Source organism: Bacillus rossius, chromosome 2 (assembly GCF_032445375.1).
Source record: "Bacillus rossius redtenbacheri isolate Brsri chromosome 2, Brsri_v3, whole genome shotgun sequence".
NCBI classification, from domain to species: Eukaryota; Metazoa; Arthropoda; class Insecta; order Phasmatodea; family Bacillidae; genus Bacillus; species Bacillus rossius.
In genome coordinates this window covers 85904821-85928216 of record NC_086331.1, presented here as the reverse complement: position 1 = coordinate 85928216, position 23396 = coordinate 85904821, and the positions used below count along the sequence as shown (strand labels likewise).

The 23396-nt window shown below is 35.2% G+C and overlaps 1 protein-coding gene across 5 annotated transcripts in view; it reads left to right on the top strand.

The window, feature by feature from the left end:
- The window catches only part of LOC134529426 (epidermal retinol dehydrogenase 2-like), a 79801-nt gene that overhangs the window by 8372 nt on the left and 48033 nt on the right, over positions 1 to 23396 (top strand). For 3 of the 5 annotated variants that reach the window (XM_063363491.1, XM_063363495.1, XM_063363493.1), the window contains exons 2-4: positions 9056 to 9222; positions 13740 to 13847; positions 18641 to 18862. In XM_063363491.1, the coding sequence (XP_063219561.1) occupies positions 9085 to 9222; positions 13740 to 13847; positions 18641 to 18862 (468 nt within the window). In that variant the 5' untranslated portion in view covers positions 9056 to 9084. The remainder of the gene's footprint in view (positions 1 to 9055; positions 9223 to 13739; positions 13848 to 18640; positions 18863 to 23396) is intronic. The other 2 variants (XM_063363492.1, XM_063363494.1) reach the window with 2 other exon arrangements.

Here is a 23396-nt window from a genome sequence, read left to right as displayed (position 1 = left end):
TAGGTGGGCAATGGAGCCCTTAGTCACTCAAGAGATTATTGTGAAGTATGGGCTTCGTGTGGAAACGGTGCGCGGCGTTTGTTAACCGAACGAACTGATATAGTGGTGTGGCGCTCCAAGTACCGCACTCAAATTAGACAGTGTAGGTATGAAGGTAAGGAAGGGTTTTACCTTGATGAGTCGTGGGTGGATACTAATCTCACATGCTGGAAATGCTGGCAACGCAAAAATGACGTAACGGGAGTAACTAAAGGAAATGCAACCACGAAGTCAGGTACGACAGTCGGAGATTGTCACGGGGAAATGAATGCTAATAATTTTAGAAAAATGGCTGTCCGAACGTGTTCTACCAAACTTGCCGCCATCGTCTGCTGTAGTAAAGGACAATGTGCCATATCACTCCAAAGAAGACGATAAGCCTTCTTCGAAATACAGTACAAAAATGCTGAAATGTATGTCGATGGAACTAGTAGAAAAATACAAACCAAAGGAGGAAATATTTCTTGTTGATCAACTTTTAAAAAATACAGAACATCATGTCATTTGACTCCCACCATACATGTGTGAGTTCAACTCTATTGAATTAGCTTGGGCAAAGATAAAGAGGGGCAATACTGTGGGAGAGTTTTCCGCGCAATTACTTCAGACGTACACACTGGATGCTGTTAACTCCGCAACAAAAGATGACTGGGTAGGCTACTGCAATCATGTTGAAAAATTAGAAGATGAACACTGGAAGAGGGATTGCATAATAGATATGGCAATGGATCAGTTCTTAATAAATTTACATGACGCCAGTGACGATGACGAACTCCTTTGATCAACAAGTAACAGTGTAACGGACAACAGTGATGAAAATAATGATACTGAAAGTGCTGCATCTTCTTTGGCTCAGCCATCGTAAGAGCTGGTATTTATTCTTCGTTTTATCGAGATTTGGTAATATTTTATGTTTCCGTATCGCCTCGTTTCGTATGGCTGAGAGGTACCATTTTTCCATTCTTGGTTTACATGAGCTGTGGATCAAATCAAAACTGCCTTCACTGAGGTGAGTTTCCAAAACTTTAGTCAAAATTTCTTTACTATAACTTCTAGTTAGAATTATTAGTGTCTATTTACGTGTGTTCAGTGTAACAACATGTCATTATTCCTCTTTTTACATTTTCACAGATACACAGTTGTTGCGTTTTCATTACCGCGCTGCATATTTTTAGAACGCCTAGTATACGGCTGGGCCGTACCGAGTTCCGTCGCCGCGTCGTTCTGCCGATCCGTGCAGAGCAATGTTTGTTGTCGGAACTATGGGATGCAGCTCGCTACTCTCGTGGTCCCTACAGTAGTTTAACTGTTTCGAAAACAACATTTTGACGCACGTTTATGTAAATTCCCCCCTGCGACGGTTGGAAATATAAAATCTCTCTTACGAGTTGTAGTTCCTATATTATTTTGCTTTCAGATTTGTTTTTTTTTTTGCTAATTATTTTAAATAAATTCATACTATAACTACCGTTACTTGTTTATAAAGTTTTTTTTATTTAATACTTAATTATTTTACAGGTTTAAAAAACTAAATGGTCAGTTTTTATGTCAACTATAGAATGAACTAAGAGAATGTTAACCGTGTTAAAAATATATAAATTCAACGGTTTTTTGTAGCCTTTGAAATGGGTTACATAATGTTTGTATATCTTTCATTCATAAATAAATTAAAACATTGTTTTTCCCACAGTCCGCTGTGGAAAATAATCGTGTTCGCCGCATGGCGCACCCAGCGCGGTTGTGGTCACGACACTGGAGCCTAGACGCGCTTCTGGCTGACTTGCCAGCCGAGGCTGCGGAATTCCTCGTGTTGTTTGCGCGGTTTCGCGCCACGCGCGCGCCTCGGGCAGACACGTGGCTTCCTGCTGTTCAAGGACTTCGCGCGACTACGTGGATCTCGCCTGTTTGTTCCTTGAAACAACATTTTTTTTTTTTTTTAAGAGAACAGCGGTGTCTCAAATTCTAAGGTTTGTTTATCGACGCGTGCTGGTGTGATTTTCCTCTTATTTGCACGCAAGTGTGTCTTAAGTAACTCTTTAAAACATTTTGAGAGGAAACACCGGTTTTACTGATTTTAAGCTCGTTAAAGCCGTCGCGTCTTTCCGAGAAGTCTATCACGACACATGTCTTCAATCAATTAAATTGCTTAATGTTATCATGACTAACCAAAACAGTAATTGTTTACAGAAATATAGAAATACATAATCATGTATAACAATATTATTGCATAGTATTTTCTTTGCAAATATCGTTTTTTTAAATGATAAAAATTTTAACCTAATATTTAACTCTTGTGAACATTAATAATGTTTCCTATTTTAAAACCCTGTGCTTTTTCTTCATACAAATTTGAGGAGGACAATATAAATGAAAAACAAAATCTTAGAAATAGATAAAAAACAAATTCCATTTCTGAAGTGAAACTTCTTTGCTGAGGGGGCTACAATTTTCGAGCGTTACGAAAATTCCGATCGCATGAGGGGAATAATTAGTTACGTGGTGGGGGAACCGACAGAGGAGGGGAATGCGTCAGCGGCGACCCACTCACCCCCACAAATGCACTAGCGGTCGAATGGGAAGACGGCAAGGGGAAAGGGGGGGATGTGTCCGTAGTATATTATTACTTCAAATTTAAAAAGATGACAAGTCCGAATATGCATGTTATTTTTATATAGGTATAACTTATTTAATTCTCAGTCTGGTAAATGTCTCGATGGCCGTGCGGTTAAAGGCGTAAGTTTTCCAACCTAGAGATCAGAGCTGCGATGTTTAGAATCACAGCGCTTCCAACGTATTTTGTATAAAAAATTAAATTTAATATGCCGATAAGGACCATAATAGCTCTGGTAGGTAATGGAACATCGACCTTATGTGATGAGACAGAGCGACGCTGGCGCTTTCTAGGAACAAACAACAGAAACAAAGCCGACGGCATCCAAGATGGCGGCCTCCAGCGGAACAGAAAAATAATCAGTATGGCGACCATTACGAAAATTTCATCATGAGTGAGTGGGGCACTCGATTTAAAGATGGCGGATCCAAGATGGCGGATCCAAGATGGCCGCCGGGGTCAAGGTCAAGGTCAATGGTCATGGGCATGGTCGGTCTTCCAAGATGGCCGCCGTGACGTCACAATCCAATATGGCGGACCGACAATCACAATCCACTGCCTGGTGCCTGGGCCAGTAGCCCCTTTTAGATACTATTCAAGATACTTCTGAAGCATGTGAAACTTTTAAAAAACAACTTATCCGATTTCAATTAAAATGTCGTCTCGTTAAAAATAAATTCTCTTTACATTCAATGTATTTTTTGTTCAAGTACTAGTTTAATAAACTTTTATAACAAAATATACCAAAAGCAAATGTTTTCTCAAAAACGGAAATTTTATTAGCTTTTTATCTTTCCATTATAAGTGTTGATAAAAGTTGTTTTATTCTCTCTCTTTACATCTCTCGCCCTCTAAAGTAAACACTTAATGATTTAATACTTTTATTTTGTAGTAAAATAACTGTATCACCTTAACAATTTCGTAAAAAAAATTTTTTAGGTCTTTTAAGTCAGGTGAATTAAAATTTAATATATTTAAAAAAAACTACTTTTATTTATTAGAAATTAATGTTGCCGAAAATGTACTAATATATTATGTTTCTGTATTTTACAACAGTTTATATTTCAAACCCTTCACTGGTCTCCTTATATTGGTAATGTGTATACGTAATGCATGTTTACAGGTAGTGTATTATATGTTTTTATATTTGAGATAAAAAATATGAAGATAGAGTAACGATTTAACAGTAAATAATGTTAGCAATATGTAAATGTAGGTACTGACCCTGGAGTCAGAATGTACTGTCGGTGCCGATGTCCACCATCTTGGATTGTGACATCTGGCTGTCAACTTATTACCTTGAAATTTTATATAAACCTTGACTCCAACAGCAATTTTATATCCTGCCATTTTGCATTAAAACATCATGTCCACCATTTTGTTTTCTAGAACATTGCCCAGTTATGGTTTCGCCATTTTTAATTATAACATTATAGCCACCATTTTATTTCCAGAACTTTCCTCCACCTTTAAATCTAGAACATTCTTCAATTTTAATTTCCACTATCCTGGATTCACGAGCCTTTTGCCTCATCATTTAATGTACCATAGTCCATTTCTTTGTTTTGAGAATCTCTTCCACCAAATACATTTTGGGAAACATGGTAGGCTGAATATCGTAGGCATGGAAGCCATTGCGAATAGGCATGTAATCCAAATCTTTGCAGTAGTAGGTCCTAGGATCCGATTCACAAATGTTGGTAACACGGAAAATTCGTGACTCCAATTTGCAGTGAAACCATTCTCTAAGACACATTACCTTCAAACTTGGTGTTGGGAATCACGGAAAGAAGTAAGGTCTTTGGGCTTCATTTTCGTGGAATTATATATGCTAATAAGTTTTGCCAAGATATCCAGCCACTTGTCAGTTCTGTTAGCCGTGAACTGGTTCCACATCATGGTGCGAAAAGTTCTGTTAATCTTCTCGACAATGGAGGCTTTGACAATACTAAATGTAGAGTAGTGTTCGATGCAAAACATTTTATTCAAAGCCTTTAAGGTCGCATTGCATATTTCTTTGCCGACATCCGTTTTCAGGTAAGACAGTACACTGCCATCGAGCCAAATGTCTGCCTTGGTTACATCGGTTGCCTTCTTCGATTTCATATGTCTGGCCTAAGCGAACTTGCTATACACATCGATGACCATCAATATTTACTTGAATCCCTTGTTTAGTTGGAAATATGGTTTTATCTTAACAAAATCCCCTTGAATTAATCATTAAGTCCATGCAACAAAACAAACCTTGTATCAAAGGTATTTCCATCTTGCTAGAGCGTAAATTTCGCATGTGATTCAGCTTTGACTCATTGCATGTAGCCAGCTTCCCTCAAATCTTCGAGTATGGAGAATATTTAATTGGTGTACAAATAGCTTCATACACTAAGCGAAGCCAGAAGCAGTCTCATACGATCGACTGATTCGTTTAGGTTGTCCCAATACATATAGTCAAAATTATGACAACTTTATAGATTTTTGAAACCTTCACCATGTACCTACTGCAAAATCAATGAAAAGATTAGCGAGAATGTCAAGGAATTGTAACCAGGTAAAGCCAAATGTAAGTGTAAGTATTGTAGCCAGGTGGAACCAAATCCAGGTGGAGATAGATGGAGTAAATTTCATCATATCGTAACAAATTCTGCGATCGTATCCTACAGATCGCATCCTACTAATGGAGTTGTATCCTCCTATGGGATCTTATTCTTCGTATGGTATCATATCCTACTATATTCTGCGATAATGTACGACTGATGAGATCGTATCCTACCGAGTTGAATGTTCACTCAGATGTCCATCCTTTTGTTAATTGTACGTAGTCAATTTTGTAGTTATGACTAAATTTTAAATGATTCATAGCCTCTTGATTTTGTAGTAGGCATACAGAATTTCTCAAGGATTCTCACCCCAAAGTAAGCATGAAACCTGCTTAGTTGACCTTTTTATTTGAATATTTATTTCTATATGGCTGATGTACCCGTATAGCCTTGTAGACATGTAGTCTGTTGTGCCTTAAATCTGACTGGCATATCTTTATATTATAAAGTTTAAAAAGCCTATATCAAATAAATTAATCAAAAATATTTGTTGCTTTTATTCGTGTATAATACCAACGACCGTGGGTATATAAGCATGGCTAATACGATGATGGTCTAAATTATTTACTAACTATGGCAGAAGGTAAGTATCGTCTAGTTGTATCTTCTGATATATTAGTTTAGTAATAGTATATTATGGTAAAATCTATGGTTTCTTTACCATCTTTAATGCAAAACTCGATGGAAGTTGTACCATCCTTTTTGCATACCCTGGTGACAATGCCAACCACTATGCAAAACTCAGTGGATTGTGAACCATCGACGTCATCTGTAAGTTGCCTTAGCAGTCGTTTTTATTATAGGACAAAGGCAAATTGAGGCCACCCAACTACAAAGAAAATATCCTGCAATAATACTCTTCACCTAATCGAACACATTACATTGTAAGTACTCAGTGGTATAGAGATAAACCAGACGGGAGATGTGGGGATAACATCCGCTATGAAAAACTCCCTTAGTAGTATATGAATGGGGCTCCGAAAACTAGGTCTCTCGAGAGGAGCTGGGTTTATTCAAGGAGCCTACAGCCATCTTGTATTGTGACGTCACGGTGGGAATATTGGATGACCTTGACCTTTAACCTTGACCTTAAAAATTGCCAAAAATTCGCTAAAATGATAATGATTCAATATTTCCAGTTTTTATGTCAACCATTCCTCCAAAAATATATAAAAAATTCTGAAAAATTAAAATTTTACTATTTCGAAGGAAAGATTCCTGTTTTGAAGGAAAATTTTAATTTTTTCCTTCAAAAAACTTGAGAGGCCAAATTTCCTCGGAGAGGAGCAATTTTCATCAAAGGCTCCATCAGAGATCATGAACTTGATCTTGACTTTGGCCACCATTTGAATTATGTCAGTTTTAAAATATAACATCACATCTGCCATCTTTGATTCTAGAACCCTCCACCATCTTGGATATTCACATATAAAATCGGGAAACATTTAAAAATATTAAAAATTATTTTAATTATAATTTAATTTTTTTATAAAAAAGCACTTACATCATGGGGTCCTAGAATCTAGTGTGGGTAAATAAATATCGATGGCTCCTTTCTCCACGGAGGTCACCGCCAGACTGACCCCCCACCACTTTCGTCAAGGCAGATATTACATCAACCAGTATGACGTTATGGCGGCCATCTTGGATCCACCATGTAAGTTTCTTCTGCTATAGATCACTGTCGCCATCTGGTTTATGTCTGCTGGATGTCGCAATCTTAATGATGTCACAGCAGCTATCTTGTTTTCAGCTTCTGGAGGCCACGATCTTGGATGACATCACTGCTGACATTTTGTTTTTTGTTCTGATGGAGGTTGCCATTTTGAATAACGTATTGTCCGTAATGGCGGGAAATTCTATAGTTCAAGTTGGTTGCAGCATGAAAGTTGAAAGTTAAAAACAAAGCTGGACATTATGTCATAATTCAAAATGGTGTAATTCAAGATGGTGGCCGGGGTAAGGGCAAGTTAGAATATCTAGGACAATGTCATACAAGAAGCCCACCGTGACGTCACAATCCAAGATGGCGAAACACCAGTACCGGAACTACACTCCGACTCCAGGGCCAGTACCTACATTTACATGTTTTTGTTTCGTAGTATTTGTTTCCTATAAAGGGATCACAACTATAGAGCATCCCACTCTTAGATTGCAGTGTGGAAGTAAATGGGCGCATTCTCTCTCTCTAACACACGCCGATTGCCGTTAGCACTGTCCTTGTTTCTTCGTGCGTTGTTGCCAAATATCAAACGAAATTTAAAATTTTAATTTTTGGACCAAGCTTTTTTCATATTGTATAGAATCAAAATACGCATCAGGCAATGCTTATTTTGAATACTTAACAATATTTTAAGTGTCCGAAAAAATTAAAAAAAAACATAACTTATTCGCTGCGAACTGTTTTGAAGTATTCCGATATGTTTCACATCAAAAAAAGAAAACCTATATGTGTATTTCATTCAGATTTTTTTATTAGTAAATTAATGCCTTAGGACGCCACCGAACAAATGATAAGACAAAAACTGTAAAGGTTTCACTTAAATATTTTTTTTAATATATTGAAATGCATTTCCTCACAAAATGACACATCAAAAAGTTGACCCGCAGAAAATTATTTTTCTATTAAAGATAGATGGGGGTAGAAAGCGAGAAAAATGTTCACAACGAATTGAATTAGTTTTAAAAAGTAGCTCCATCTCAATTGCTTCTACAGTTTCCGTGGAAATAGCTGTTAAAGATGTGTCTTATCAGTACAAGAGCGCGCGCTGCCGTCGTAAGAGGAAACAGGGTCGTGTGTTTAGATAAGTGGGGTTCTGTCCTACAAGCAATTTCAAATACATGGCTTCCTTAGTCAACAAAAAATATTATAATCGATTCTTGAACATAATATGTAAAATGTATGAAATAAATACGAAGGAATTTAATAGCGATCATGGTACAAAATTTTGAATTATTTTTCTATCCTTCTCACCAAGCTTCTTATCAAACATTGTTTTAGACAAAGTTTTGGAAAATAATTATGATATTATTACAAACAATTTAAACAGATTTGATAATGTGTCTACTAAGGCAGTTACGTTTTTTTGTCCGGTGAAAATTTTTTTCGAACCCATGCAGTTATGGCTGGTCGTATCAAAAATGTATTTAGAAAACATTTTTCGGCATTAGGTAATCCGAGTTATCATACGTTAAAACGGATTCGATATTATTCATATTATGGGAGATGTTGCGATTTTTCTGTTTTTCAAAAAATCTTCCCCATTTCGAACCAATTGTTCGGATTTTTCCCATAACTTACTCGACCGAGAATTTCCATTACCGTATTTTATTTATCATTTTGGACATGACTTGTCCAAAAATACGGCATTTATCGGGCCCATGAAAATGTGATATATATAATATACCTATATATATATATATGGGATTTTTAGAACATAAAAGAAAACTATAAGAAATTTTCGTCTACAATAGGTAGTTTTTATTTGAAATTTACATAAAAGTGGGATTATTACAAATTTATATGTGCAATAGTATAAAATATTATAAATTACGATATGATTTCTTAAAATGCTTCTTGTTCAATCCAAATTACAAAGACACGCATCTTCTGAAATTTGTAATGTGTTAGAGATTTGGCAACAGCGCGCGCCATAAGCCGTGTACTGCAATCTAAGAGTGGGACGGGCTATAGTGAAAGTTTTCCTACATTCTTTTTGAACTAATTTTATACAGGTGGTAGTTCCAGCATTTGTGCAAAAAGAATTGTGTCTGAAAATATAAGTGATTTGATCTCACTCTGAAATAGTTTCAGGGAGCTGCTGCTTTGGCTAAGTTATGGGCTGCTTCGACTGGATTGTACTCGTCTGGCAAGTTGTGACTGAAATGTTAATTACTTTCTGTCTTATCAGCTGGGAGTCTATAAGATGGCTAGTGCCCAGAAGGCAGAAGTCTATAGAGGGTCAAGTTGTACTGGTGAGTTTCATGGCACTATTGCAAAGCCGCAAAATAATATTACTTTATTTTAAAAAATTGACATATATGTTTATATAACAAAGTAGCATTGTTTCGCTTTTTAAAAAACAAAGTTTAATTACGACACTATTGTTATAAGCACTCTTTTTTCTTCAAAGCAGGTTTTTTATCGCATAGTAATTTAGTTTCTTCTTTTCTCTCTAAAAATTTTGTACTTTAACGATAGCTTATTACTGAATTTAAAAGTATTTGTAAAATGAAATATCTTTTATCGTTATATTGTTAATAAATAGTATTATTATTTGAATTATAACTGCGATGTTAATACTCAATTCCTGATACATATTTAGCGAGACTTTATTTTGTTTCAAATTTTAACATATTATTAAAATTGCTATCATTAATTGTAGATATTAAAAATAATTTAGAGCCTGTACAATTTATTCTGACCTCGTAAACGGAGTTGGGGAAGAGGTAGTATAAAATAAAAATGTGACTCTCAATTATATAAAAATAATATTCATTAGTATTATTTTTTATAAAAAATTTTAACTGATAAAAAATTGTATGCATTTAATATTTTTTAAAAAGACACGAGTTTTTTTTCTTTGCTTTTGAAATATCAAGACCACAAGTACTGAAGTGATCGGAACACAAAACCTATCACAAGATGTTTCGGTTCGCTCTTCACTACTGGTGCCGCATAATAACACCCTCAGTCGGCATAATCACAAACTTACTTAGTGTTTCGTTTCTAGAGTTCTGCCGAAGCTTTTTTTCGACCACAACAAACCTCTGGCAAGCCACGCCGACTGGACATAATCACCACTAGCTATAGAGCGCTTCTGAGCTCACGTCGTCATGCTAGATATAGCCCAACCACAACTATGTTGAAGGGCGAAAATCTGTAGGACTCGCAAGGAGGCACACGCTATCTGCGGCCCAAGGGATTAGCGCTTAGGGTTAGTTGGCGTTTAAGGCCTATGTGCATGCAATAAGCGGGAAATATTTATAACCGTCCGAAATGTACCCTTAACACATAGTTTTGGCGTTATCGTTACGTTTATCAACCCCGTTTTATAGTGACGATTGCCTCCCCAGGTCTTTTTAATTCCCCCCCCCCCCCCCCCGAGACATACATCCATGACCGTGTTGGTTATAAGTCCAGTGAACTACGTCTGAAACCGCAGAACACTGAAATTGTCGTCGCTGTTGCGTCATCTACTGCCTCGCTGCAGTTACCAGCAATTTTTTTTTTTAAGTTACTGACCTTATAGTAAAACATTGTATCGGACATTGTGTATACGTTTTGTTTAAAAATTTTAAACCCGGGAACATACAAGCCTGTCAAATGAAAGTTTTGTAGGACTTATTTTGTTCAATTTTAACACTGTCGTTTTGAAATGAACATCACGCTGTGTATTGCAAATATGAGACCATGATTTTATTATAAGCAATAATGCGAAAACTATTAGGCAGGGACGAAGAATGGAGACCAAGGATGGTTTAAAGATTAGTTTGGTAGTCAGCAAAACAATAACTTTGCTTGTATGTTTTATTTATTTAACTTACTGGGACTTTAGAACATTGACAAACAGACTAAGACTTAAATAGATAAATACCAGGTATACATTATTACACATAATAATTATTAGAAAGTTTAATTATTGCACAACTATATTGCCAAGTTTTTCACAACGTTATCAGGAATTATTGCTATGTCAACGGTAAAATGTGAAATGGGTTAGCTGACAGTTGTGTCCAGGTATGCAGGGGCTTGAACTTTGACCCAACTTTGACTAAATGTGCCATTTTCTCAGTCCACACATGGTTAATAAAACATTTATATGTTTTGAAAAAATTACAATTGTTGTACTCATACGCTTTGTGCAATTGTGTATGTGTGTATGTATATATATATGTATGTATGTATGTATTTGTATATATATATATGTATAGCCTATATATATATTATTGGAGTTCTTAAAAAGTTACATATGATTCGTACGGATATGCATTTCTATTTACATTATGGGTTGATTTTTTAATAATCTGGTATGGTATAGTTTTAGTAAGAAAACTTAGAAGTAAAATATATAATTCATCTTATGTATAGTTCCTGAATTCCACAACAAAATAGACGTGAGTAGTACATAAAAGTAGGTCCGGCGGCAGGGTTCAGGGTGTGGTGTTGCTATCGGTGTCAGCCTTCTTGGATTTTGACGTCACGGTGGCCTTCCTGATTGACTTTGACCGTGACCTTTTACTTTCAAAGTTTGCCAACAATGACTTAACATTTGCTCATATTTGCCTAATGATCGCAAAAATTCGCAAAATTTCCCAGTTTTTAAAGGGAAAAACCGCCAATTTTTTTTAAAATGTCTGAAAATTAAAAATTCAATTCCCGAGAGAAAACCCCTTTATAAATTAAAAAAATTGAAATTTGAAAAACCTCAAAAATTTCCAAAAGTGACTTAAATTCTTCCGCGACTAGCCGCCTTAAACCGTGGAGTTCATGACTTCGGCAATAGGATGTCATGGCCACCATTTTGAATTTGTAACGTCATCGTTGTAATTTTCGTATGGCCACCGTTTTGAGAATCCGTAATTATTATCAGACAATTTTGAAAATAGTTAAAAATTATAAATAAAAATAAAAATTTAAATTTTTAGTAAAAAACATTCCGACAATTTTGTTTCCGACATTTTGAATTATGAAAAATCTTTGCAAATTTTGCTACATTTACTCTCTTCAAAATCCATTATTATTAAGCTAGAAAATCGGGGGAAATGTTAAAAAAATTAAAAAATATTTAAATACAATTTTATAAAATTTTAATTAAAAACCCACCAAGTCTTGGTCACGAAATACAAACTTCCAAGATGGTGGACATTAAGACTTATTGAAGGCTGGTTAATGTGGAACTTAGGAAACTTTTATGATTTTAAACATGATTAACTGTGTAAGTATTTTTTTATATAAAATATTTTTTTAACGGGCAAGGATCGAACCAAAGCCATGAACAAATCGAATCAATCAGTATATTAATTGCAAATGTATTTAATGAATTTTGGAATTTTTCCTGAATTTCTAGGTCAATAAGTACAAATATCCAAGATGGCGTCCAAATTTCAAGATGGGGTCCAAATTTCAAGATGGTGGGCGCCTCAGTTATAATAAATAATCACTACACTCTAGCATACAAAAATTAAATTAACAAGATGAAAAAGCACTCTAGCAGACGAAAACAAGATAGTGGACACTAGCAGATGAAAACAAGATGGCGCACTTGATGTCATACAGGATCATAATCTTGTTGGCTTTGGGCGTCTAGTCGACGGGAATTTTAATCCGCTTTGGGGAATTTTCGGATTTTAAAGACAAAGATATTTTAAGGATTATAGAATTTAATTTTTTTTTAATTTATTAAAGTTTTTTCTCACTAAAATTAAATTTTTGAATTTTTAGATTTTTAATTTTAGCGGATTTTTTCCTTAAAAACTAGAAATTTTGACTAACTTTGACTAAAGTTTGACAAATTATAAAAAATATTGACTCTTCTTTTGAAGGTCATACAAGATGGCCGCCGTGACGTCACAATCCAAGATGGCGGACACAGACACCAACACCACATTATGAACCCTGCCGCCCGACCTACATTTATATATTACTGGCGTGCATTACATATACTGAACGAGAAGCATGTATCTATATAGAACATATTTATGTTTATGTGTAAACAAACTTGGCAAAACTGTATTGTTTGGGATTTACGTTTTGAAATGAATGAATTTTATTTAAAATGTTTTTTGACATACGCCATTGCTGGTTTACACTGTATGTCGCAGAGAAACTTCAAAAGCGCACAAAAAATATGAATACCTATACATACAGAACAGAACTCAAAATCAGCCAATGTCAAAACTTTTAATGCTTATACAACACGGATAATTACAGAACGGAATACGTAATATATATATGTATATGTATATATATGTATATATATCACAACCCAAACGAACACACTGGGCTGATGACACGACGAGACATTTGCAACAAAACCAGTAAATACAGGCAAAAAAAAAACACCTTTGACATCACAGCAACGCACAGACGCATCCAGCTATTAAAACTAAACCGGCATTCTGGACAACACGGTTACAGCACAGAATAATACAGTAGACTTCCTAAGACCAAATACCTAGTTGCGGGGTTTTGGGAACTGACATCTGCTTCCGTCATCAGGCAAAACTGACTGATAGCGCACACTGGAAAACATATGGTTTGTATATGTTCGACCCCGACCCCGTCTTCTGTAAACCAGGAATGGCACTAAACAAAATAATAATTATGTGTATCGCTCCAATATTTTAATTTTTTTTGGAGTGGATATGTACATGTTCGTTGTTGTAAACTTAATATTAAGTGAACTGGCTACAATTCTAACTAATATTCTTATATTATACTTCTAATAAATTAATTATTTCCTCAATCCCTAAGCTAAAGATTTCCTTAGGTGACTGGTGCTGGCCACGGTATAGGCAAAAACATTGCCCTCCACATGGGGAAGCTACAAGCGACAGTGGTGTGTTGGGACAAAGATGAAACCAGCAATTCAAGCACTGTAAGTATTCAAACTACCCATTTTTAATGTAGAAAAAGTGTAAGCAGTAATTTCATTTGGCTTATAACTACATATAGTAATATTTATTCATATGTTTTCAGATGTGCATTTGAAATTAATATTAAATTGTTAAAAAAAATCTTAAATTTTTTAAATAGTAAACTGTATTTAGAATTTAATAAAAATATTTGTACTAAACGTTTAAAATTTAAGCTAAATTAACATTAATATAGTTGCTTTGGTTTTTTTATGACAATACATATTTTTAATTTTTTACTAATATTGTGATCAAAAGTATACAAAGAAGTTAGAAATTTACTATGATTTTGTGTACAGAGTCACAGAAGTATGAAAAAATATATGTTTAGTAAAATAAGTTGGTGACGGTTAAGTAGTCAAGCTTTGTTTTTTAAAATTTGGTTTGAGGTTTGCGTCTCGTGGACAGTGAGATCCTACGAAATGAATACATAACGCAGTGAAGGGAAATCGCAGAAGGTATCGGTAATGGTCTGTTGCAGGGATGCCCAGCTTTACTCTCTTTGAGGCCAAGTGCCTATATATCATTTTTGAAACTTGTTCAAGGACTAGACACACAACCTTCTAATTAAAATTAAATTTTGGAAGTGAAACTTCTTTATCGCGATGGGAGTAAAAATTTCAAGGCCGAATTTTAATGCAGCATTTCTGTGAAACATTACTGTGAAAAGTTTCTGACGCAAAAAGGACGGAGGATATGTTGCAAACGATGCAGAGAACTTGGGCCCCGATGCCTTGAGCGGGATCCACATGGAGGCGTGCGGCTCAGGTTGAAACCCCGCCATGCTGCAGGGATAGGCGTGTCACGGCGGTAGGGACTCGCCTGAACCTGACGCCCACTGACTTGCTGGCATCTAGTAAGGGAGCATTTGGGCAGAGGGCAGCACAACGGGGTCTGAGCTTATTGTTGTGCACCGCGCCACGGGCCAAATTCACCAGAAAATTGTGTTCTTTCAAGTACGTATTATTTTAAATATTTGTGTAAATCAATATTGTTAAATAGTGTTGTATAAGTATTATTTCAGCTGTGTAACTAAATATACTTTGAAGTGAAACTTCTTTGGGCGCGATGAGAGTAAATTTTCAATTATAATTTCAAAGTCGAATGTTAATGTAACCTTTTCGAGAAACATTGTTTTCAAACGTTTCTGACGCTAAAGATATATTAAGAGAGAACTTATGAGTCGAGGTTTGAATTGCTAAAGAAATTTCACTTCTATCAGGTGTAATGAGTTACACGCGCCCTTTTTTTAAATCAATTTTTTTTTTCGGTTTTGTGTTTATGTAGTGACCGACCATCAATAAATGTTGCATGTATTGAAGTAATAAAATATTTTTAAAAATGTAAAAATAAATATCATGAAAATGAAAATTCTAAACAGAAATACCGTATAAAAATTTATACGATAGATGTAAATGGAAGTCTATTTTTTCTTCTGAGCGAATTTTGTGGCTTCTGAACAGTTTCTACTTTCTACATATATGCAGAGAAGGCAATTACTCAAGAGTACTCCTTATGTTCCTTTGCTGTACGATGTATTAAGAGATGTATTAAGCTGATCTCCTGATGGAGCCCTCATTGAAACCGTAAATCCCGCCAACATCTCCCTGCAGTGGCTTAGGGAACAATGGGAAACCAGGAAAGGATGAATAGAGCGTGTTCTGAGCCGGGAAGTCCCTGATCGCGAGACCCGTGTCTTAACGTTGAGTGACTTAACTCAGTAGCGCGACAACATTGTCTGTCTCTTTTAGTTGTTTTCTTCTTCTTTTTGCTTTTAAAATTTTTGAAGTGAAAACTTCTATGGGAAGTTTGGGATAGGGAGTAAATTCATGTAAGTCGTCATCGACATGGTCACGTGACGTGTAAACGATAACAATATATATGTTCCTATTAGTATAACTTATTGCGCTTTTAAATCTTAAGTATACGATTACTGTGCAATAAAAAGTGAGTATAAAATATATTAATATTCTCATATAGATACATAGTTTGAATAACGAAGAAAACGGAGTCTTTGTAGCAATATAACCTAAAAATTAAGAACATTATTATTTATTTTTTTAATGCCTACAAATACTATGCAATGCGTATTTTATAGTTATTTTACTAACGTGATGAAACAAATTTGTTGTGTGATAATATTTTTTCTAAAAAATTGCGAGAAAGTCTCTGATTTTTATCAAAAAGTATTTTTTTTATAACAAATTTGTTGCGTGATAATATTTCTTCGTAAAAATTGTGAAAAAGTCTCTGATTTTTATTAAAAAATATTTTCTTATGTTACACAATTATATTTTACAAAGTTAGTATTTCTTATTTCAAATTATAGGATTTGTATTTTCTTAATATATATTATTAATATTAATAATAGTTACTTTTATTATTATTCTATCATTTTAAGTTTAGGAAAAAATGTTGCGTACTTTATATTGTTATTCTCTCTAAATATCTATTTTTAATATTTTTTTAGATCCTCGATTTTGTGTAGAAAACGAAGTCTTTGTAGCAAAAAAACCTAAAAATTAAGAAAATCATTTTTTTAATACCTACAATTACTATGCAATGCGTATTTTATAGTAATTTAGGAGTTGACTTGATGTAAGTTTTTGGACATACGTTATTGCTAAGAACTTTTTCTGTTGAAGAAAAACTAATAAATAAAATAAATAAAAATACACAAGAAAGACAAAAAACACACAAAATTAAGCAAACAATTGCTGTTGTCAACAAGAATATAAACACCACAAAATATTCCGAAACAGAAATATGGTCAACAAACAAAGAAAAAACAAAGAAAAAAGTACTAAGTGAACAAAAAAAAAAACACAAATGATGACAACACAAAAATATTGAAACCAAAATAATTCAGCACACCAGTTGAAACGAGACAAAAACACGACAAAACGAAAAAACAAAAAAATACAATAGTTTTACCAAAACAGAAACAAGCGACGTTTCGGGAACTGCTATCTGCTCCCGTCCTCAGGCAGAGACGCACATGGTACGGAAACACAGGTGCGACTCCAGTCAGTTTACAAAATAGCCTATTTTGGTAAACTTGGCCACATTTACGAACTTGAATAAGGGACAGTGCCCACTCCAAAAACTGCAGTATTATTGTGACGCCATTGAGTAGACTGCTAATTTGGTTTAACCATAGACTTATAACTCCATGGATAGACTCTTGTCTTCGATGCATTGGCGTGTCGTTGGTTAGCGATTTTCTAATAGAACTGTCAGTATCTGTCAATGTAAACAATGACGTGTAGGTTTGGTTACAAATAGTACTCAGAGAAGCTTATTTATTCATATATAAAATTAAGTGTACCTTGACTCAATGTATTTTTTTAATGCACTTGTTTCGAATTTTCAATCATTTCAGTGTAACTCGGACTTAAAAAATGCTGAGATATTTTTATAACACAAAAATGACCGTCCGTCCTGACATGTGTTTTTGACCGTTCTATGGGCAAGTATCCTATGCTTGTTGTATCCATCATTTATTAACTACGCAGCTTAAGTGTATGGTCCATCTTATCACTTGCCTATGGGTGCAGCGAAAGGATGAAATATTTTGCCCATCAGAATATGCCGTTACAGACCGCACAGGAAAAACCGTTAATACTGCCTGAATGTATGTCACTATGAAGTAGTTAAACGGCATTTTAGTAATGTTCACTGATTTGCAGGAGTTTTAACAGTGCCATATTTCAAGCGTTTGCCGGAATTTTTCAAGTAAGGGAGAGAGGCACAAATTAAATATTTTTTGTTCCAACTTTACTCAAATAATTATATGGGAAGTAAAATATTTTAAGCGTAGGGACCGATATTTAACTTATCGAAATGGCGATTAAATTTTGTTGCATTGCACGAAGAAAAAGCATGCTTGTAGGAGCAAAATATTTTTCACGACCCATATAGACTGTTGGTGCTACACAACTGTTCTAGAAATACACAGAAACTGTTATAAGTTGTGTTTTTAAACGGTTATGTATGGGGACCTGAAAATTCGCGTTATTTTCGGGTGCCAGGCTGGAATCCACAAACTTGCGCTCAATCAAGTCGATGTCGAGTATTCATTGGCTGCTGCCAGATATAGCCTTCTCTCGGATCACACATGATTTGTTCAGATGTTTCCCTCGGTGTCCTTTATTGGCTTATAGTCCTTCAGGGCGTGTCAAATGACCCGTACCTTTAAAGTGTGCAAGCACTGGCATTCTGGACTGACGCTAATTAATTACGCCAATTTCGCAGTTCCCTTGTCAAAAATAAAGGATTGTCTACACTCAGATATCTTCCAAGAATGACATGTACAATTTATAGTTTTCTGATTTAGATTTGATTAGTTTTGCATAAAAATCAAATTGTTATCAAACGTGTGCCTTCATTCCATGCTCGCAGTAAACTCTGTGTCACATTATTGCACAGCAATCAAAGAGGTGAAAAATTATTTTTGAGTATTTTCATTTGTTTATGTAAAAATAAAAATTTTATTCTGCTGCTGGTGGAGAAGTTTTGTTGCTACTAACTTTAAGCCTATTACATAAATGTTCTACCGTCCTTTTATCTGTTTATTTATTATGTTTGCAATGCATTGTAATTTATCATAATTTATTGGCATACATATTAGAAGTGTTTAAATGTTTCTAAAACAATCATGTTAATGCTCACATAGCTGAATTAAAACTTTTAAAATGTTTTCGTGAATTCGTGGAAGCGTTATTTTGCTGAGAAGGAAACTGCTAATTGTTTACAGGCGCAGGAAATCAATCATTTGGGCGGCCGGGCTGTCGCGTACACAGTGGACGTGTCGGAGAGGGAGCAGGTGATGGAAGCTGCGAGGCAGACAGAGAAGGTAGTCGGCCATGTCGCCATGCTGATCAACAACGTGGGCGTGTACCCGGTCAAGCAAATTCTCGACTGGAGCCACGCAGACCTCTCTGAACTCGTCCAAGTGAATTTTTTCTCACATTTTTGGGTAAGAGCGCAGTATGATTTATGTTACGTGTTTTAATTACATCCCGAGTAGGTTTTTTTTTTTTTTTTTTCGTATCTCGTCAACCACTGGTTTATTTAAGACAAGGGCACAAAACACAATTCCAAAATTTTAGTAGGTACTGATAACACCCCAAGGCCAATTAGGGTGAATGTGCTGGGATTCGAACCAATTCCCTCCAGGCAGCGCCACCTTGCACCGTGAAGGTAACAATCTTATTGTATGTAAATGTAAATTACTTGCTTTCCTTATTTATATTACTGAAGGCTCGGTCTCTCCCGCCATGTTTATATTTTATATTTTTTCGTCATTGCTATTATTTAATGGCTAGTTACGAAATTACAACTCGATACCTCCCTTTCATTTGTTGTTTTGTCTCAAATATTTTCAACAGATATTTACTAATTAAAGTTTATCGGTGTAAAGTCACGCAAATACTATAATTACAAACACTTTCCCGAAATTTTATACCTTTTTACTATACATATAGTAAATATTTATTGAAAATATTGGTGATAGAAGATCAAACGCATAGAATGTACTGAGTTGATATATCAAACCGAGCTTCTAGTTACACAAATCCCACAAAAAAATTAAAATTTAATAATTTGCCTGTGCAACATGGGGTGGGGAAATGTTTCGATCATAAAGTATTGCTGTATGTGATGAATTAAATGCGAGAGGCTAAGTGCTTAATGCCAAAATCCCTACAATCATACATGAGTTCACAAAAATCCCTGTTTACATAATGCGAGCATCGTTATAAACTTTTCAAATTGTTGATTCACGAACTTCACAATTAGCGTCATCAGCACGAAATATATATTTGTTATAATCTTGTGGCTGTAATCAAAATAATGCATATAACTATCAGAGTATAAACCCATGAATTAATACAGCCTACACAGGCGCACTTAATGCCCTGGAAACCTTTAAAAGCTGAATTATTACTGATCTGTTAAGTTTGTTCTGGCCCAAATAAATATAAACAACTATGAGCGAGTTAGCCAATAAACCATCTTAATTAAATATTATAACGCACCACAAATTGCCTCTTTAAAAATATTAAAAAATATTACTGGGTGTACGCCACTAATGGCAGGAAAGCTAAATGGAAACTTTCTCATCTAAATCTGAGAAAAAAAAATCAGTAGCAATAGCATTGCAAACCTCATAATTAAAAATAAATACATATTTTTTTTGGATAATATTTAAAACGACAAGGCTCACGAAAATATCAGAATTGAAAGGCAGGCAAACAATTATATATGCTGATATCATAATGAGCCTTTGTTATAAGCAAACAATATCAATACTAGGCCCGATGCAAAAGCCGTTAAAAAATATGTTACAAAAATAATGTTGATTATGATCGTTAAATTGAGTCAGATGACGAAACATCCCGCCGGACTTGCGGGATATTTTATATCGTGACTCAACTGTTGCTCTGACGCGGAATCCCCACTGCTGAGCGAGCATGGCACTCGCTTTTCGCCTCGTACTGCAAACCCCGGAGCTCGTGACCGATGCATTCTGCGATGCAGCTGGGTGATCGCCGCGACTGGCTCCTGGCGAGCCCCTAACCCACTTCGCCTTGCGTCCCACAGGAACGACTCGCTGTGGACTGGTGCGGCACTCGTGCCGGGTGAACGAGAACGAGTCTGCCACTCGCTCGCCTGCTCACTTCTCCGGAGTGAGCTGGCGCTCCTTCAGTGGCGTCGGCAGGTCCCTGGCTCAGGTCCAGGAAACACTCGTTCAAAACAAACTCAACGCGTATCATCACAACTCGCTTCGGTCATTTATTCACCTTGTCACCTCTTGTCATGTCGTACGTTAACATCAGTGCTTAAGTCCTTATCCCGGGAATATGTTACTCGTCCATAGAAAATCCCGACACCTTCGCCACAGGTCCTCCCCTGTTCCAATTCCTTCAAACACCTTTGCCCAACAGCCTACCAGTGACGTCGGCTATATTTTCTCCAGTTGTCGGAACGAAACACCTCTGTCTGATCTCTATACCAGAAATATTCCATCACCGTTACGTAATACTTGTGTTACTTACATATGCCTTACGCTTACGTATTCTGACATACCTGTCTTCTACGGTCCCCCTCGGCGGGTAAGGCGGCTTCAAGACAAAGGTTTTCTATAGTCCCCTGCAGCTATGGTTGACTTGGACGAGAACATTCTAAACTTCGCTGGTCAAAGCTGGCCAGAAGTTCCGTCCACGTGGCGTTCAACCAGGTATTTTCACACAGTTTCCTGTCCCATTTTTTAAAGTGCTTCGCTGGTTGTCTACTTCTCAGGCTCCGTGGCTAGTTCAAGAGCCGCAGACGTGCGCGGCTTACGTTTCGTCACAGAAAAGTAGTGACGTAGTGTTGTTTGAGGGGTTGGGGGGGGGGGGTGGGAGGGGTTGTACATCGAAGCATTATAAAAATTTCAGATCTCAAACGGTATGTCTATAGCGTTTCAACTAAACCATAAATTCAGTATAGCATTTAGCTCAACACACATAAAACATAAAAACCTTAACTATTGTGTTTAAAACAAAAAAATATATAATTTAAGCTCATTTAAATTATGTAATTTCCTCAAAAAAAACGTAGGCCAGAGATTTCATTTGGTTGAAGAAAAACACTTATTGGTTATTTTTTATTTAAAATATATTAATAACTTCAATAAAATAACCTAAGTTAACTATATATTGCACGATATGCGCATTTTACTTTAATATTTTTTTTTTTCATTAATCAAATAGATTAAGTTTCATTTATTCTTTTGCATCTAATAAAATCGCTGTCGAATTCTGGTAAAATCTTGGACGATAGTTGGCTATTGTGTTTAGCAAACAAAACACACACTTCATTCGTTTAATGCAAACACAGAAGCTATTAGAAAAAAAAATTATTTAACACATATGGTGCTCCATTTATAATAACGAGTAACTCACTTTAACTTGTTAATTATAAATAGCCGATACAAGTAAAAATGAAGTATAATTTCTTGATTATTTATCTTGTGCTGAAAATTTAAACTTTACCAAATAGTTTTTGGTTCAAATAAATACTTACCTCGAAATTATTTTTCATCTCCATTTTCATTAATTTTGTTAAGTAAAGGGTATAAATATGTTTTTCTTTATATTAAGTTTATAGTGTCCAATGGATATTTTAAAAACTTAAATAAATGGTTTAATAAACAACATGCTCTTACTTAACCCAACCCAACGCCGATTAAAGCTAACCAACGTACCAAATAAGTTCCAAAGAAGGAAAAACGGGAGAAATAAACTATTGGAATAGTTCAAAGGTTTAACAAAACAAAATAAATAAGCTAATTGTTTACAAAAAGCTGCAATCACGACAAACATGCAACAAAACCTTTTTTTTTAAACCTTTAAAAAACTGTAACATGAAAAAGTCAAGCCTTCCTTCTACCGAAACTTTTATTTGTAACCAACTCACTGTCAAACTTAGAATACTAAAATTATTATCTAGGCTGTTTCGGAAGTTTTAAGTTCGAAAAATTAAAGAATGGCCTTGTCCAGGCCACACGTTAATGTATAAAATGGATAATTAGGAGGTGGGATGTGAAAAAACAACCTAGAATTCATCTAATAATGCGTTTACAATCTATCCGAATGTAAAATCACGTGTTTTAAGCTGAAGGGTTCTGGCTGGCTAGAGCAACCCGGGCCATTAGGAATTTTGCAGGGTTCCAGAAAAACTTTCGTCAAATAGTATCAGATGAAGATTTCCGACTGATTTCGATCAATACTGCTTGTGAAAAGCATGCAACAAAATTCGATGCCTGTAAGCTTGAATTGATATCGAGTTTCATCTCGAAAATATAGTATTTTTTGAGTGAAAATGGCTGAAAAAAATTGGACTTCGTCTCTTATAACAAGTGCATTACGTTTCAAAATTTGTCAAATTCAATTACCGTGAAACAGTTTTTAATACATATGATACCACATAAATATAATAAATATCTATGTTCTGTAGGTTTCTATTAAATTTAGTTGATCTGTCAGTATTTCTTTTTATTGAATAATGCTAGGGAATTAGGAATATCCATTTAAATATATGAAAAAGTAAAACTTCACATTTTCCATTGTTTTTTAAGGTAAAATTTAATTACATGTATGATTTTATTTGGTGGATGAGAGTGTATTTAGGAAATGTGAATAACAGTTTAAAAACTATAATTTTATTTAGAAATCATTAAGAGACTGATAGTCTTTGGATGTTTCTTCACATTTTCTTTTCTTGGATAAGCGATAACTATCTTACAATAACAGCTCCTTTTTTAATGTGATACCTGCTTACAATCCGCTGCACAGGTACAGTAAAAAGTTGCTAAAATATTAATATTTACTAAGGCTTACATTTTTCTTTTCCGCCAAGTGGAAAACATTGTCTTAGCTGGGTTGCTTTCATGGACTTCAAATTTTGTCTCGATGGTTTCAAAATGTAAAAAAAAAAATTATGCTGAATAAGAAATCAACTGGTGGTGG